Source organism: Ovis canadensis, chromosome 9 (assembly GCF_042477335.2).
Source record: "Ovis canadensis isolate MfBH-ARS-UI-01 breed Bighorn chromosome 9, ARS-UI_OviCan_v2, whole genome shotgun sequence".
NCBI classification, from domain to species: domain Eukaryota; kingdom Metazoa; phylum Chordata; class Mammalia; order Artiodactyla; family Bovidae; genus Ovis; species Ovis canadensis.
In genome coordinates, this window is record NC_091253.1 from 104,585,954 (window position 1) to 104,603,029 (window position 17,076).

The window sequence follows — 17,076 nt, forward strand, 5'->3', positions numbered from 1 at the left end:
TATGAAGTGAAGGTGTTAGCTGCTGTCGTGTCTGACTCTCTGTGACCCCACGGACTGCAGCCCGCCAGGCTCCTCTGTCCATCTCCAGGCCAGGACGCTGGAGTGGGTGCCATTCGCTTCTCCGGGGCATCTTCCCAACCCAGGGGTGGAGCCCGGGTCTCGTGCGCTGCAGGCGGCTTCCTTACCCTCTGAGTCCCCAGGGAAGCCTCCAGTGTTTCCGTGAGTTGTGCCCCCTCGCCGCCTGGCAGCCTTCCTCAGAAGCCCTGTGAGCCCCCGTGCATGCCCACCTTCATCGCCTGCCCCTAGTTCGTCCTCCTCTCCCCTCCAGTTGCCCCTCCCGTCTGAGCCAGTCCTCCTGTCCCTGACTTTCTCTTGCTCTCTCTTCTTACTGTCTCTCGTATCTCTGTCTTCTTTCCTCCACTCCCCTCCTTCTGTTTCATCCCTTTCCTCTCCTTTAATAAATGTGGGTATTCCAAAAGTATTTTAAAATAATGAAAGTATTGAATTGTTTTATTCATCTATCCTTAAGGTAAAAATTAGATTGGCTTGCTTTCTTTCTTTTTCCCAAGAATAACAAAACCCTGTAAAATCGAAAATAAATTGATTCACGGTATTTTTAAAATTTAGTGTGGGTATATAAGTCATTATTGTTTCCTTTTTTTATGGGGGGAGAGGATTGTTTCATTGCCTTAGGAAAATGGTCTTCCTTTGCTGATCAACAAAAAGGAACAGTGTCATGATGCAAATTGTTACTAGTCCAGGTTATTTTTACCATCTTGAAAAATAATTTTAAGCTATTTTTTAATTTTATGAAGTGACTGAAAGAGACATACAAGAGAATGAATGATGTGGATGAAGGCAGAGGTCCTTAGAAAAAGTAAATATTATTAATTTTCTGCTTTTTCTGGTTGGATCTAAGTGGTAAACACTGAATCCTTAGTCCTCAATTGGAGAAACAGTATTTTTACTGCTTCTTCAAATAAACTCCCTGTGAATAACTTTTGTATATAACTGTGTTCATCCTAAGATGAATAAGAATGCATGTATTTTTAATCATTTCCTGTTTTCTGTGCTAAATTTTTCCTTTTTAAATTTTCAGAAGTTTGTTCCTTCTCATTCAGTCATGTTTCGAGGGCAGCCTGTGTGAGCTGCTCCTGTTTGAGTGATTTCTCTTTTGTCCTCTTTGCTCTTCCCTTTTGTTTAAACCATAACTTTCTTTCAATGGTTGATGAGTACATATTGTGTTTAACATTTTTGTTATGAAAGTATTATATATTAATTGTAGAATATTTTGAAAGCACAGATTAATGAAGAGGGAAGATTTAAAATCACCCATAATTTCACCATCCATCACAACTGGCTTTTTCCAGACATATATTTCTTTTTTTGTTTACAGGGAACAGACAAACCCTATCATACATCACATTCTGCAACTGCTTTTTACAGTCATAAAATCGCTATCCTTTGTGTAACTTGGTGGGTTTCCTACCACTGGCTGTGGAACCTTGAATTCAGATTTTACCAAAGTTGACTTCGGACTTGGGGATGATTGTGGCGTTGTCTGCAGAGTGACCCAGTCGTGTTTCTGTCTCACTGCAGTGTTTCTGGGTGTGACCGACCTTCAGGCAGACGCGATCCAGACGACCAGCTTGTGTGCCCGCTGGCAGGTGCAGCGCCACGCCACCGCCTACAGGGTTGTCCTGGAATCCCGCCAGGGTGAGTGTGACCCGTCACCCGCGCCTCTGCCACGCGCTCGCGTGCTCTGTGCAAGGTACTGCGGACGACACACCGTGAACTGGAGACAAATGCACTCTGCCCGAGGAGGCCGCGCTATGCTGCGGGTCATGCAGGACGCAGTCGGGAGGGCTGCTTAAGCCAGTTGCTTAGTCTCTCCAGGTCTCCATTTGCCCGTTACGGCTGATAGGCAGAACCACAGTGTGGCTCTCGGGGCATGCTGTGAGGACTGAGCTGAGACCGCCTGCGTGAAGAGTCTGCGGCTCTGCTCTGTGCATGGTAAACACCCAGGAAGTGCGGCTGCTGCTGGTGGTAGGAGTTGCTTAGGCAAGACTGACAACGCGCCTTAAAGCTGTGCGGCGCTGTGATCTCGGTCCTTACCCGAGATCTGGGTTTGGCTTCAGTGCTTCTCGCAGTGATTTTTTTTGTTTTACTTTTGGGGATAATTGATGAGCAGCAAACTCATTCAGGAGATGAAGCGATGTGTCTGTGCTATCCGTGGGCAGCACGTTAGCGTCAAAGCTCTCAAGTCGATCTACAGTTTCGGATTTGGCTTCAAAGGCGGGACACTGAAAACGCCTGCTCGTTTTCACCAGAAGCTTCGAGAGCGGCAGCGGAAGGCGGGCCCTCCAAGAGTGAGCTTCCAGGAACTGCTGATCTTGTTTTCATTGTGAGCATGGATAATATTCAGAAGATGGGATCAAATAATGAAAATTTCTTTGATCAGATTTGTATTGTCGGTAGGAAAGATCGTCTTGTTGTTTGGGGGGCGGGACAGAGCCAACATTACAGAATTCCGGATGGCATTTTTTAACCTTTCAAATTTGCTGGTAAAGTCATTAATTTTGAAACAATTGATTAAGTCATCGCTGCTGCAGGCTCTCCTCTAGCACTGCAGGTGGAGGCCGCTCTCTAGGTGCGGAGCATGGGCCTCTCACGTGGCTCCTCCTGTGAAGCACAGACTCGGCACTCCGGCTTCCGGAGGTGCAGCGTGGGCTCAGCAGTTGTGGTTCATGGGCTCAGAAGCCCGCAGCACGAGGAGTCTTCCCAGACCAGGGATCAAACCCGTGTCCTCTGCACTGGCAGGTGGATTCTTATCCGCTGGATCACCGGGGAAGTCCGTGTGCTTGTTACTGTTTTTTTATTTCTGGATAAATGATAAATGGTTTCCTCACTTAAAAAAGCAGAAAAGGCTAATTTTTCAGATCTGGATAGGACTTGTCTTTAGTTAGTAGCACACATCCCTGTCTATAACTACACTTAAAATGCAGAAATCCACTTTTAATCTAATCCAGGAAGTGGAAAGCATAGTTTAGTAAAGTACTGAGAGTTTAGTAGAGTGCTGGAAATGAGCTGAAAATACAAGATAGAATATTAGAAACACAAGAAGGGATTTCTGCCAACACTAAGCAAGGCTTTGTCTCTGCAGGCGTGCTAATAAGCCACTGATTCCTTGATTCCCTGCGTGTGATCCTGTAAAGGTCCCTTAAGCCAGACATCGGCTAAGCATATGGGAGTGGCTTTAATCTGCAATAAACAGTGAATAAGGAAAAGTCAGGACAAATCACTTGGATTTTGTGGTGGTTTTCTGGGATGCTTAACTTGGAATGTCGGGTCCATGAATCAAGGCAAACTGGAAGTGGTCAAATAGGAGATGGCAAGAGTGAACGTGGACATTCTAGGAATCAGCAAACTAAGATGGACTGGAATGGGTGAATTTAACTCAGATGACCATTATATCTACTACTGCGGGCAGGAATCCCTCAGAAGAAATGGAGTAGCCCTCATAGTCAACAAAAGGGTCTAAAATGCTGTTCAGTTCAGTTCAGTCACTCAGTCGTGTCCGACTCTTTGTGACCTCATGGACCGCAGCACACCAGGCCTCCCTGTGCATCACCAACTCCTGGAGTTTACATGAGATGCAGTACTTGAATGAAATCTCAAAAATGGCAGAATGATCTCTGTTTGTTTCCAAGGCAAACTGTTCAATATCACAGTAATTTGTCTATGCCCCGACCAATAATGCTGAAGAAGCTGAAGTTGAACGGTTCTATGAAGACCTACAAGACCTTCTAGAAACCAACACCCAAAAAAGATATCCTCTTCATTATAGGGGACTGGAATGCAGAAGTAAGCAGTCAACAGCTACCTGGAGTAACAGGCAAATGGAGTACAGAATGAAGCAGGCAAAGACTAATAGAGTTTTGCTAAGAGAATGCACTGGTCATAGCAAACACCCTCTTCCAAAAACACAAGAGAAGACTCTACACATGGGCATCACCAGATGGTCAACACCGAAATCAGATGATTATATTCTTTGCAGCCAAAGATGGAGAAGCTCTATACAGTCAACAAAAACAAGACCGGGAGCTGACTATGGCTCAGATCATGAACTCCTTATTGCCAAATTCAGACTTAAATTAAAGAAAGTAGGGAAAACCACTAGACCATTCGGGTATGACCTAAATCAAATCCCTTGTGATTATACAGTGGAAGTGAGAAATAGATTTAAGGGTCTAGATCTGATAGACAGAGTGCCTGATGACTATGGACAGAGATTCGTGACATTGTACAGGAAACAGGGATCAAGACCATCCCCAAGAAAATGAGATGCAAAAAGGCAAGATGGCTGTCTGAAGAGGCGTTACAAATAGCTGTGAAAAGAAGAGACACTAAAGGCAAAGGAGAAAAGGAAAGATATACCCATCTGAATGCAGAGTTCCAAAGAACAGCAAGGAGAGATAAGAAAGCCTTCCTCAGCAATCAATGCAAAGAAATAGAGGAAAAAAATAGAATGGGAAAGACTAGAGAGCTCATCAAGAAAATTAGAGATACCAACATTTCATGCAAAGATGGGCACAATAAAGGACAGAAATGGTATGGACCTAACAGAAGCAGAAGATATTAAGAAGTGGCAAGAATACACAGAAGAACTGTACAAAAAAACATCTTGATGACCCAGATAACCACGGTGGAGTTATCACTCACCTAGAGCCAGACATCCTGGAATGCAAAGTCAAGTGGGCCTTAGGAAGCATCATTACAAACAAAGCTAGTGGAGATGATGGAATCCCAGTGGAGCTATTTCAGATCCTAAAAGATGATGCTGTGAAAGTGCCACACACAGTATGCCAGCAAATTTGGAAAAGTTGCCAGTAGCCACATGACTGAGAAGGTCAGTTTTCATTCCAGTTCCAAAGAAAGGCAATGCCAAAGAATGCTCAAACTACCGCACAATTGCACTCATCTCACACACTAGCCAAGTAATTCTCCAAGCAAGGGTTCAACAGTACATGAACCATGAACTTCCAGATGTTCAAGCTGGATTTAGAAAAGGCAGAGGAACCAGAGATCAAATTGCCAACATCCATTGGATCATTGAAAAAGCAAGAGAGTTCCAAAAAAAACATCTACTTCTGCTTTATTGACTACGCCAAAGCCTTTGACTGTGTGGATCACAACAAATTGTGGAAAATTCTTCAAGAGATGGGAATACCAGACCACCTTACCTGCCTCCTGAGGAATCTGTATGGAGGTCAAGAAGCAACAGTTAGAACTGGACATGGAACAACAGACTGGTTCCAAAGAGGAAAAGGAGTACGTCAAGGCTGTATATTGTCATCCTGCCTATTTAACTTATATGCAGAGTACATCATGAGAAATGCTGTGCTGGAGGAAGCACAAGCTGGAATCAAGATTGCCGGGAGAAATATCAATAACCTCAGATATGCAGATGACACCACCCTTATGGCAGAAAGTGAAGAACTAAAGAACCTCTAGAGGAAAGTGAAAGAGGAGCGTGAAAAAGCTTAAAACTCAACATTCAGAAAACTAAGATCATGGCATCTGGTCCCATCACTTCACGGAAAATATGTGGGGAAACAGTGAAAGGCTTTATATTTTGGGGCTCCAAAATCACTGCAGATGGTGATTGCAGCCATGAAATTAAAAGACACTTACTCCTTGGAAGGAAAGCTATGACCAACATAGACAGCGTATTAAAAAGCAGAGACATTACTTTGCCAACAAAGGTCCGTGTAGTCAAAGCTATGGTTTTTCCAGTGGTCATGTATGGATGTGAGAGTTGGGCTGTGAAGAAGGCTGAGTGCTGAAGAACTGATGCTTTTGAACTATGGTGCTGGAGAAGACTCTTGAGAGTAAAAGAAGTCAGTCCTGAATATTCATTGGAAGGACTGATGCTGAAGCTGAAACTCCAAAATTTTGTCCCCCTGATGCGAAGAACTGACTCTTTGGAAAAGACCCTGATGCTGGGAAAGATTGAAGGTGGGAGAAGGGGATGACAGAGGATCAGGTGGTTGGACGGCATCACCGACTTGATGGACATGAGTTTGCGTAAACTCTGGGAGCTGGTGATGGACAGGGAGGCCTGGTGTGCTTCAGTCTGTGGAGTCGAAGAGACGGACACGACTGAGCGACTGAACTGAACTGAAGCAGAGTTAGATGAAAGATATGCAGCTGTTGACAATACCTATAAAGTCCTGAGGAGTCATGTTCCATTTATCTTTTTTAAGACCAGCTGAGTCATACTTTAATATACAGTAGTTGACAATTATCACATTTGGTGGTACTTGTTAAGCCTTAGCGACATAGTAGCTATGAAGATCACACATCCAAATTACCCCAGAGTATTTTCATGTAAGACACCGTTTAAGAAGTTGACAGGATGGGACGGAGGCTCCTGCAGATAGTCATTAGCTTTCATTGAAAATCATGTTTATACAGATTGACATAAAGATATCAAAACTGTCTTTATCAAGAAATTAGTGAAATCCATCAGCGTATTTTTTTTTATTAAATGCTTTTGCAAATAGCATTGGGATTCTTATCAGACAATGTGACTGATGTGTCTGATAACATTGATCTGGTCCCTTAAAACCTCAATAAGCTCTTGGTGGACCTCCCAGGTGACTCAGTTTAAAGAATCCTCCTGCAGATTCTGGAGATGCGGGAGATGCGGGTTCAGTATCTGGCTCGGGAAGGTCCCCTGGCAGAGGAAATGGCAGCCCACTCCAGTGTTCTTGCCTGGAGAATCCCATGGACAGAGGAGCCTGGCAGGTTACAGTCGGTGTAGCTGCAAAGAGTCAGACATGACTGAGCGACTGAGTGTGTGCACACACACGCACGCACACGTGCGCACACACACGCACACACACACACACACACACACACAAGCTCTCACGGAAGCCAAGTGTTTTACTAGAAATACAAGTCCCCGCTTCCTTCTTATCTTCCAGTTAAATTAATTTGTATTTTGCCAGGATTATTTTCAGGCTTCCAAAAACCTCTTCAGCTGAGCCTCAACAGTCTCAATTCAGCAAGAATGAACAAAAGTGTTGTTCAGTTTATTTTTCATCAGCAGTTATAGCTGAGCAATTTATTAGCCCAATTAGCCTACATCTTATTCACTCAGGTGTCCAGCTGCATGTTATTAACCAACTAGCCAGCAACAGTTTCTAACTGATAGCCAGGGGTGGGAGTTAACGTGGGGAATATGCTTCAATATTTTAACTTATACGATTTAGGGTAGGGAATAGTCTTTCCACTTTGTTTTTTTTTATTTAATTTTTATTGTGTAGCGGAATACAGTTGATTTATAATGTCATGTTTGTGTTGGGTGTACAGCCACCAATTAAGTTATACATAAGTGTGTGCTTTGGATTCTTTTCCCAGTAGGCTGTTAGTGCTGAGTGCTACAGGGTAGGTCCTTGCTGATTATCTATTTTATGTATATTACTGCATCTATGTTAATCCCCCTCCTAATTCATGCCTTGAAGTCTTTCCACTTTGCACTGGGGAAGAATTGGGTTGAGTTTCTTTCTCTCACAGAGCGGTGTGATCCTCATTCCTGATCGCAGCTGTTGGGCCTGTGATCCATGTGCCTTCTTCCATGGGTGCCTGCGTCCTGGGCTCCACTGTTTCACCTCGGGGACACCGCCCGCTGGCTACACGCGCTGCCTCTGCAGAAGTGCCAGTCCTTCCGCTTCAACCAGAGGAGAAATTAGAGAGGAGGGGACCCAGTTTCTCTGCATGATAGAGCAGAGCCTTACCCCAGGCTGGCTTATTTCTGAATGCCTCTGCCAAACTCTGGGCTTCCCAGGTGGCGCTAGTAGTGAAGAGCCCGCCTGGCAATGCGGGAGCTGAAAGAGAGGCAGGTTCAGTCCCTGGGCAGGAAGATCCCCAGGAGGAGGGCATGGCAACCCGCTCCAGTGTTCCTGCCTGGAGAGTCCCATGGACAGAGGAGCCTGGCTGGCTGCAGTCCACGGGGCTGCAGAGTCAGACAGGACAGAAGCGACTCAGCACACGGGTACGCACTGCCAAACTCCCGCTGCCTGACGGGCGGCGCTCTCTCTGTGTTTTGAATCCCCCGCGTCTGATCTCATGCACTTTTACTGAGATGAAGTTGGTAGATTTCTGCTCTAACCCAACAGCTGGTCAGTGTTCTTCTCTGAGCCTCCGTTTTCCCCAAATGACTTCTTTTGAGGACTTTTCCTGTGGTCACACCGATAAACCTCCAAGGAGTTTGTGAATAAAGCAGCAAGGCTGTATCATTCAGGTGTGCTTGCTTTGTTTCTAAATGGTAAAAAGCACAAATAACAGGGACTCAGATGGAAAGGTCACCCATACCTAGCGCACCGAGACACCCCCCAGCGGCTGCCTCAGGCGCGTGGAAGCCGCGGAGTTCAGATGCCCTCGCCAAGGGGAAGCCGGACCGCATTCCCCGCGCTCTCCCTTCCGCCTTCCTTCTCAGCCAGACGGAGAGCCGGCCCGGTCAAGTCCAGACGTACATCCTCCTAGCTTCAGCTTCACCGTCTTAGTTAGAAGGAAGCTCTTCTCTCTCAGCAATTCCCACAGAAGTCCAGGACCTCGAGTCATGTTGGCCTGGTTTGGGGTCGCATCCCCCTGAATCTGTCACTGAGTTCATGGAATATGCATGGACTCAACGGTGAGTGAGACCTGGCTCTTTCCCAGCCTGTGTCTGGGGAGAGCTGGGCGTTCTTACTCAGGCCTTCCCAAGTCAAAAGACCAGCGTCAGGTTCAACGAAAAAAAGATCACATGTTAGACAGGCAAAAACAACAGCTGTCCTCTACTTGTGTAAATATTATGACAGTTTTTTCATAGCCAAGAAGAAAAAAAAGAAAGATTACCAGAAGGATCAAGTCCTCTCTAGAGAGTGAAATCCAATATGCTTTCGAGTCAGGCATTAGACTTTCCAAATTAAACTGTAGGCTTTTGGTATTTTAGGACAGACCAGCGTTTGAGAGGCTCTGGGCTGGTTTTGAGTGCCTCGAAACCCCTGAGAGCCTCCGTCAGTTCTCCAGCCGCTGCAGAGCGCCGTCTCTCTGCCCCGCCGTGTTTGAATCGACGTGGCACCTGTGGGTGGATGGAGATATGCACCTCACACTGTATTCCCTCCCTAATCCCGTTAACTTGGTAAATTTCTTTTTAGCCTGATTTTTTCCTAAGTTTCAAAGATGTTCACCTTGTCTTCTGTCTTTCGGCGCTGAAATGTCTAGTTCCCGGTCATCCATTAACCAGAATAGATGATTGCAGCATGGTGGAGAGCCTACATTATTAGGGACCAGATCCCAAAACAAAAGATCATACGAAACGAGCCTGTTCCCAAGATTCAACTTTTTGAAGCACTGATACCATGTTTAGGGGTCACAGGATTTGAAAGACCCAGAGAGTGGAAAGCACGTATCGTCAGATTCCAACTGAGTTTACTGGATCTGGGACCTTCTTCGCTTGTAGATCTCGGTAACCCCTCCTGAGACACTTGGGAGTCAAGTTGGTGCATTATAGTCACCCAAAGAATGTGTTTAGCATGACTTCATGAGAATGAGGGCTCAGTGACAGATTTTCCCCCTTGTTCCAAAGAAAAAATTAACTTCTGGCTTTTGGCACAAGGGGGCAAGGAAATTAGTCATCATTTATCAGTTTAAATGCTTTTCTTTAAGGCAAGGCTGTGGGTCACACATGCGGAAAGCAACGTGCACCCACCCCCGTGCGTGTGCCCCGCCCGCCCCTGTGCCTATACCCCGCCCGCCCCCGTGTGTGTGCCCTGCTCCGTCAGCCTTGGGAGCAACCTGCTTGTTTTTCCTGTTAATTTCCCAGCGCTTGTTCCAGCTTCCCAATGATTCGTAGGCTTTGTTTTGTTACGCAGTGGTGGAACCTGTTTGTACTCTGTTGTCAAGGGTCTATGACGTGCGTGGTATTCATGAGAAATAGGAGAAATGACAGAAAGTACATTTCTAGGATTAATTCCTGGAGTCTCACAAGTTTTTGTGGAGATAGGTGAAGATGATCCATGCATAGGATTTGGGAAACGTTTGTGTTACAGGTGGCTCATGGAAGCTTGCAGGAGGCTCCAGAGCGGTTAGGGTCGAAATAAAGCCGCTGTTACCGGGTTCTGAGCCCAGGAACCCAAGGCTGAGCTTGGATATCAGCCAAGCAGAAGGCAGGGTTTACTAATATTTTCTTACTCTTAAGTTCCTTTCACAGCTATTTAAATCTCACAAACACCTTAAATAGTTTCAATTTCATCATTTTCTATAATATCTAATAAAGAAAATATTGAGGTAGACCTATAATGTTTGAAAGAAATGTATTACTAAACATATTATAAAGTTCACTTTTGAAGTTCTTTAATATTGACAATTATAAAAGTAAATTTCAGATTCCATTCAACAGATGGCCTTACTTTAATTACATTTTTTAAAAATCAGGATTTGTCCATAGATAAAACCTACCTCAGTGAACAATGCAGAGAAATAGAGGAAAACAACAGAATGGGAAAGACTAGAGATCTCCTCAAGAAAGTTAGAGATACCAGGGGAACATTTCATGCAAAGATGGGCTTGATAAAGGACAGAAATGGTATAGACCTCACAGAAGCAGAAGATATTAAGAGGTGGCAAGAATACACAGAAGAACTATACAAAGATCTTCTCGGCCCAGATAACCACGACGGTGTGATCACTCACCTAAAACTAGACATCCTCAGGAAGTGGACCTCAGGAAGCATCGCTACGAACAAAGCGAGTGGAGGTGATGGAATTCCAATTGAGCTATTTCAGATCCTGAAAGATGATGCTGTGAAAGTGCTGCACTCAATATGCCAGCAAATATGGAAACCTCAGCAGTGGCCACAGGCCTGGAAAAGGTCAGTTTTCATTCCAGTCACAAAGAAAGGCAATGCCTAAGAATGTTCAAACTACCGCACAATTGCACTGATCTCACACGCTAGTAAAGTAATGCTCAACATTCTCCAAGCCAGGCCTCAGCAGGACATGAACCGTGAACTCCCTGATGTTCAAGCTGGATTTAGAAAAGGCAGAGGAACCAGAGACCAAATTGCCAACATCTGTTGGAAAGCAAGAGAGTTCCAGAAAAACATTTACTTCAGCTTTATTGACTATGCCAAAGCCTTTGACTGTGTGGATCACAACAAACTGTGGAAAATTCTTCAAGAGATGGGAATACCAGACCACCTGACCTGCTTCCTGAGAAATCTGTATGCAGGCCAGGAAGCAACAGTTAGAGCCAGTTCCAAATTAAGAAAGGAGTATTTCAAGGCTGTATATTGTCAACCTGCTTATTTAACTTATATGCAGGGTACATCATGAGAAATGCCAGGATGGATGAAGCACAAGCTGGAATCAAGATTGCTGGAAGAAATATAAAAAACCTCAGATACGCAGATGAAACCACCCTTATGGCAGAAAGTGAAGAGGAACTAAAGAGCCTCTTGATGAAAGTGAAAGAAGAGAGTGAAAAAGTTGGCTTAAAGCTCAACATTCAGATAACTAAGATCATGGCATCCAGTCCCATCACTTCATGGGAAATAGATGGGGAAACAATGGAAACAGTGTCAGACTTTATTTTTGGGGGCTCTAAAATCACTGCAGATGGTGACTGCAGCCATGAAATTAAAAGATGCTTACTCCTTGGAAGAAAAGTTATGACCAACTTAGACAGCATATTAAAAAGCAGAGACATTACTTTGCTGAAAAAAGTCCTTCTAGTCAAGGCTATGGTTTTTCCAGTGGTCGTGTATTGATGTGAGAGTTGGACTATAAAGAAAGCTGAGTGCTGAAGGATTGATGCTTTAAAACTGTGGTGTTGGAGAAGACTCTTGAGAGTCTCTTGGAATGCAAGGAGATCCAACCAGTCAATCCTAAAGGAAATCAGTCCTGAATATTCATTGGAAGGACTGATGCTAAACCTCCAATACTTTGGCCACCTGATGTGAAGAACTAACTCACTGGAAAAGACCCTGATGCTGGGAAAGATTGAAGGTGGGAGGAGAAGGGGACGGCAGAGGATGAGATGGTTGGATGGCATCACCAACTCAATGGATATGAGTTTGAGTAAGCTCCGGAAGTTGGTGATGGACAGGGAGGCCTGGCGTGCTGTAGTCCATGGGGTTGCAAAGAGTCAGACACGACTGAAGTGACTTAGCACAGTACATGGTATATTCAGTTCAGTTCAGTTCAGTCGCTCAGTTGTGTCTGACTCTTTGCGACCCCGTGAATCACAGCACACCAGGCCTCCCTGTCCATCACCAACTCCCGGAGTTCACTCAGGCTCACGTCCATTGAGTCAGTGATGCCATCCAGCCATCTCATCCTCTGTCGTCCCCTTTTCCTCCTGCCCCCAATCCCTCCCAGCATCAGGGTCTCTTCCAATGAGTCAACTCTTTGCATGAGGTGGCCAAAGTACTGGAGTTTCAGCTTTAGCATCATTCCTTCCAAAGAACACCCAGGACTGATCTCCTTTAGAATGGACTGGTCGGATCTCCTTGCAGTCCAAGGGACTAATGGAAATTAAAGCAACATCCTCTGAGACTAGACTTCTAAGTTTGGAATTTACATTTTAGTTCAGCTACTTAGTGTATGGACTTGGGTAAACTACTAATTTTTCTGGTCTTCAGTTTCTTGTCTTTAAATTGGGGATAATTATAAGGATCAAATGAATTAATACATGTAAAATCCTTAGAGCAGTGCCTGCTGTGTGGTGAGTGCTAAGTAAATGTTGGCCATTGTTACCTTTGTTGTGTTTTTATCGTTAAACACCAAGCACAGAGCCTGGTGGTCTTCCCTTGTGGTGCTAGAGGTAAAGAACCTGCCTGTCCATGCAGGAGACATCCTAAGAGACACAGGTTTGATCCCTGGCCTGGGAGGGTCCCCTGGAGGGGGTCATAGCAACCCACTCCAGTATTCATGCCTGCAGAATCTTGTGGACGGAGGAGCCTGGTGGGCTACAGTCCATGGGGTCGCAAAGTGTCGGTCATGACCAAAGTGCTTAGCCTGCACACACGGAGCCTGGTACTAGAATAAGCTCTCAGTCATATTGGGAATCCTAATTTAAAAAAAATAATATATTCAGCTCCGCACCTGTCCAAAAGATCAGTGCAGATGTGTGCATATAATTATAAACAGGAACAATTCTCTGTTTGTTAAGTCCTCAACAGCCTTTTACAAGTCAATCTCATTTCTGAACATATAAAATTCAATTTTCAATTATTAAAGAAAAACAGTGGATATATTAATTCTTTAAAAAAAAGGATATAATCACTCAAACAAGTTTAATTCATTCTGGAGTTATCTGAATAGGCCTTACATACTAAGTGTTTTAGAAGCAAATCCTCTATTGGTGGCTATTAAAAAAAAATTCATGTATGTATGTTTTGTCATATATGTTTTGTTTTGATTATAGATACACAAAAGCAAGAATCCACTTTGGGTGGCGGGACAAACAGGCATTGCTTCTATGGACTTCAGCCTGATTCAGAATATAAAATCAGTGTTTACACAAAGCTCCAGGAGATGGAGGGACCCAGCGTGAGCATAATGGGAAAAACACGTAAGTCAAAGGCATTCTCTCTTGAGCCCTGTATCCATGAACAAGCAGTATTTTAGGAACATGGTTTTGGTTCAGAAACCTTATTCCGTCTATAAAAACATTAGCCATTGTGCCCTGGAATATCTGTGCTACAAACGCTGCTCTTTGTACCCAGCCCCGGAATTCACTGCCTGTGGCCCGCTGTCTGGATTTCCCCATCTCTGCCTGTTGCCCCAGGGGACTGCAAGGCCGTAGGCAGGCAAAGTGCTTGAAACAATGGCCCCTATTGTGAGGCTCCCATCAGGAACATCTGTGGGGCCTGGAGTGTGAGATGAAGTGTAAGAGCTGGGTCCTGACACTGGAACAATGGCCCAGCACTCCAGCCTCGGGGGTGGGAGTGGGGCCAGGACGTGCCAGCTGGCCGACCCGGCCTTGCCTCCTCAAGAGGCTCTGACGCTTTTTCCAAATTGGCAGGGAATCTGACGCACGCAAGGGAAAGGCAGAGTCTAAAAGGGAAACAGAGCACTTTCTACGTACTCTACATGGGAAGGAAGGTGGCAACTGCCTGGTACCCTTTTAATCAAAGATTCCTGACCTAGAGGCCATAAGCATTGAAGTGGTTTGATTGGTACTGAATTCTGGGAGATACCGGTTGTCCCCAACTCAGTGTCTTGACCTTAAACTTGCAGTCCTCAAGGACTGGTGTCCGAATAGGTGGCTGACGATCGGCTTTCTTGAAAGCCCCTCTCTCACGTGTCTGGTGTTTAGAAAGTTCCGCTACCCAGCTGTATAGGTCTTTCAGTTTCTCTGTACACACACAAAAAATCACCATCAATATACAGTTTTCAAACACAGACGGTGAAATTGTAGCTAGTGGAATCATCTGCTTTCCAACACGAGGACTTTATTTCATAACACTGGAAGTCAACATTTTACATCACGTGTATTTTGGAGGTATACTTTGCACTCCTTAAGATTCACCCCGAGTGTACAAGTCAGTGACTTCTGGCACATTTCGAGAGCTCTGCAGCCTTCGCTTGCAGCTCAGTGTTGGGACATTCCCACCGCCTGGAGATCCGTCAGGCTCGTCCGCAGCGAGCCCTCCTCCCACAGTCGGCTCCAGGCAGCCTACGTTCTGTTCTTACACATTTGTCTCTTCCAGACATTTCGTAAAAATGGAAGTATGCAACAGGTAGTCTTTTGCGTCTGGTGTCTTTCACTCAGCGTGTGTTTGAGTTTTATCCACGCTGGAGAATGTAGCAGTCTCTTCTTGCGTTTTATTGCTCATTAGAATTTGGTTTTGGGCAGAGGATTATATAATTTTGAAATTATTAGGTGCCTGTTAGGGCTTCAGATTTAAAGTCTAACAAGCTTGTTTGGGGTCCTTTTTTCCATTGTTGCCTTAGGCAGTTTAACGTCTCTGAGCTGCTGTTTGCTTACAATAAAATTAAATACCTTCTTTCTTAGCTTAGTTTGGTGGTGGTAAAGATCCTCTGGAAAGACCCCGCTGAGGACTTTGCAACTGCATTTTATTTTATTGAACAAATATTTTTGGTATCGCTCTTCTTCCCTTTAAATAAAAAATCCTTAGGCCACACCGTGTGGTGTGCAGGGCCTGAGCTCCCCACCAAGGGGTGGGCTTGCGCCCTGCAGTGAGTCGGGGTCCTGACTCCGGGCGTCAGGGAAGTCCCTCTCGCTGTCTTCCTGAAAGTCAGAAACCACGGCCATGCAGTTAGAGTTCCCATCACACATGTTTTCTCTGGGCCATTTTTTTTTTTTTAAGTTTTAAAGTATTCTCGAGAGTTCAAAAGCTCTGACAACACAGGGCTCACATATCCTCATGCAGCTAAACGTATGGAAAGCTAGTAACTTCCGCGTCTTCGGACGGTGTACACACTCTGAAGTTTGTTATTCCTCAATGTTTAGGCAGAGTTCTTTGCTCCCATTCATTACGTGCCTGACCTCTAAAAATATTTGAGTTTGGGGCCCCTGGTCTAGTTCAGCTTCCCTTAACCCTAACCTCACCACTGTTAACGACCCGTCCAGGATTCACTTGGAAAGCTCTGCCTGATGTAAACATTTTCCTTCCATGGGGACATCTGCCATCCGCAGAGCTTCTACCCACTGGCCCCAGCTCAACCTCCGAGAGCAAATGCAGACCGAGACTGTTCCCTCTTCTGGGACAGCTTCTCCCAGACTCGAGGACGGGGACCACCTGTGTGCCCGCGGAGGATATGAGCACTCTCGCCAGTTCACTGCGGTCCTTCTTACCGAGAGGTTCTTGGGCCAGATGTTCTGACCAAACATGTTAATCTGGCTGCCACAGGCACTCGTGGATTTGGCTCTCAAATTTACTGACTGAACTTGCGATTTATCTCAGCTTTTCACGTTGAAGAAAATGCACCATTATAACGACGACCAGCTGCTTCCACAGATTTTAGGCTGTAGAAATATTTTATAGTGCTTTCAAACATGTTTTGCAATCCTAGTTTTAATACTACAATGTCTCAAATGTTTTTACTTGTGAAAATTTTTAGTTGCCAAAAAATTGCCTTTAAAATATCAAAGTGGTTTCCTCTGTCTCTAATAACGCAGCAGAAGGCACAGAGTGTGTTGCCACCTTCCTTCCTCTGCCCTCCTGCTCTTGTTCTGTCTTTCTCCTGTATTTTGGCCATGCTGTGTGGCACATGATACGGTTTCCTGACCAGGGATCAAACCTGGGCCTCTTCAGTGAAAGCGTCGAATCCTACCCACTAGGCCACCGGAGAATGCCCCCCTTTTCTCATTTTTTCTTCCCCCCCCAAACTCATTTATATCAGCTTGATCTCCTCCAAGAAATTCTGCCTGTTGGATGTAGTTATGTGTGTGTGTGTATTAGATATATTACTGCATAGATATATATAGATAAACCTGTATTAATCAGTTAAATAGAATTTTTTGTTTCACAAATGGGATCATACCATTGTATTCTGTTTCATTTCATATAATAACTAATCTGAAACATTTTTCTGTATCAGTAATACAGTTACCTCATCCCTTTAAAGGTTGAATTGCTTTACTCAAATAATGTCAGTTTATTGGTTCCTGGAATTGGAAGAGACCTTAACATTCATCTCCTCCAACCTTCCTGCCAGTGAAGGTGCCCCCTTACAACATTCACAGTAAACAGCCTGCCTGAGCTCAAATCCTTCCAGCTGTTTGGCGCTTACTGTCTCCAGAGGCTAAACATCCCCCTGATTAGCTGAGAGTTTTCCCTTGTATTATGCTGGGATAGGGGAAAGCAATGGCACCCCACTCTAGTACTCTTGCCTGGAAGATCCCATGGGCAGAGGAGCCTGATAGGCTGCAGTCCATGGGGTCACTTAAGAGTCTGACACAAATGAGCGACTTCACTTCCACTCTTCACTTTCATAAATTGGAGAAGGAAATGGCAACCCACTCCAGTGTTCTTGCCTGGAGAATCCCAGGGACGGCAG

At 44.9% G+C, this 17,076-nt stretch overlaps 1 protein-coding gene across 8 annotated transcripts in view; it reads left to right on the forward strand.

The window, feature by feature from the left end:
• The window catches only part of COL14A1 (collagen type XIV alpha 1 chain), a 225,195-nt gene that overhangs the window by 107,239 nt on the left and 100,880 nt on the right, over positions 1-17,076 (forward strand). For all 8 annotated transcript variants that reach the window (XR_011259104.1, XR_011259103.1, XM_069600762.1 and 5 more), the window contains exons 23-24: positions 1,600-1,716; positions 13,475-13,621. Coding sequence is in view for 6 of the 8 variants with exons in the window: in XM_069600762.1 (XP_069456863.1) it covers positions 1,600-1,716; positions 13,475-13,621 (264 nt within the window). In the remaining 2 variants the exon portion in view is untranslated. The remainder of the gene's footprint in view (positions 1-1,599; positions 1,717-13,474; positions 13,622-17,076) is intronic.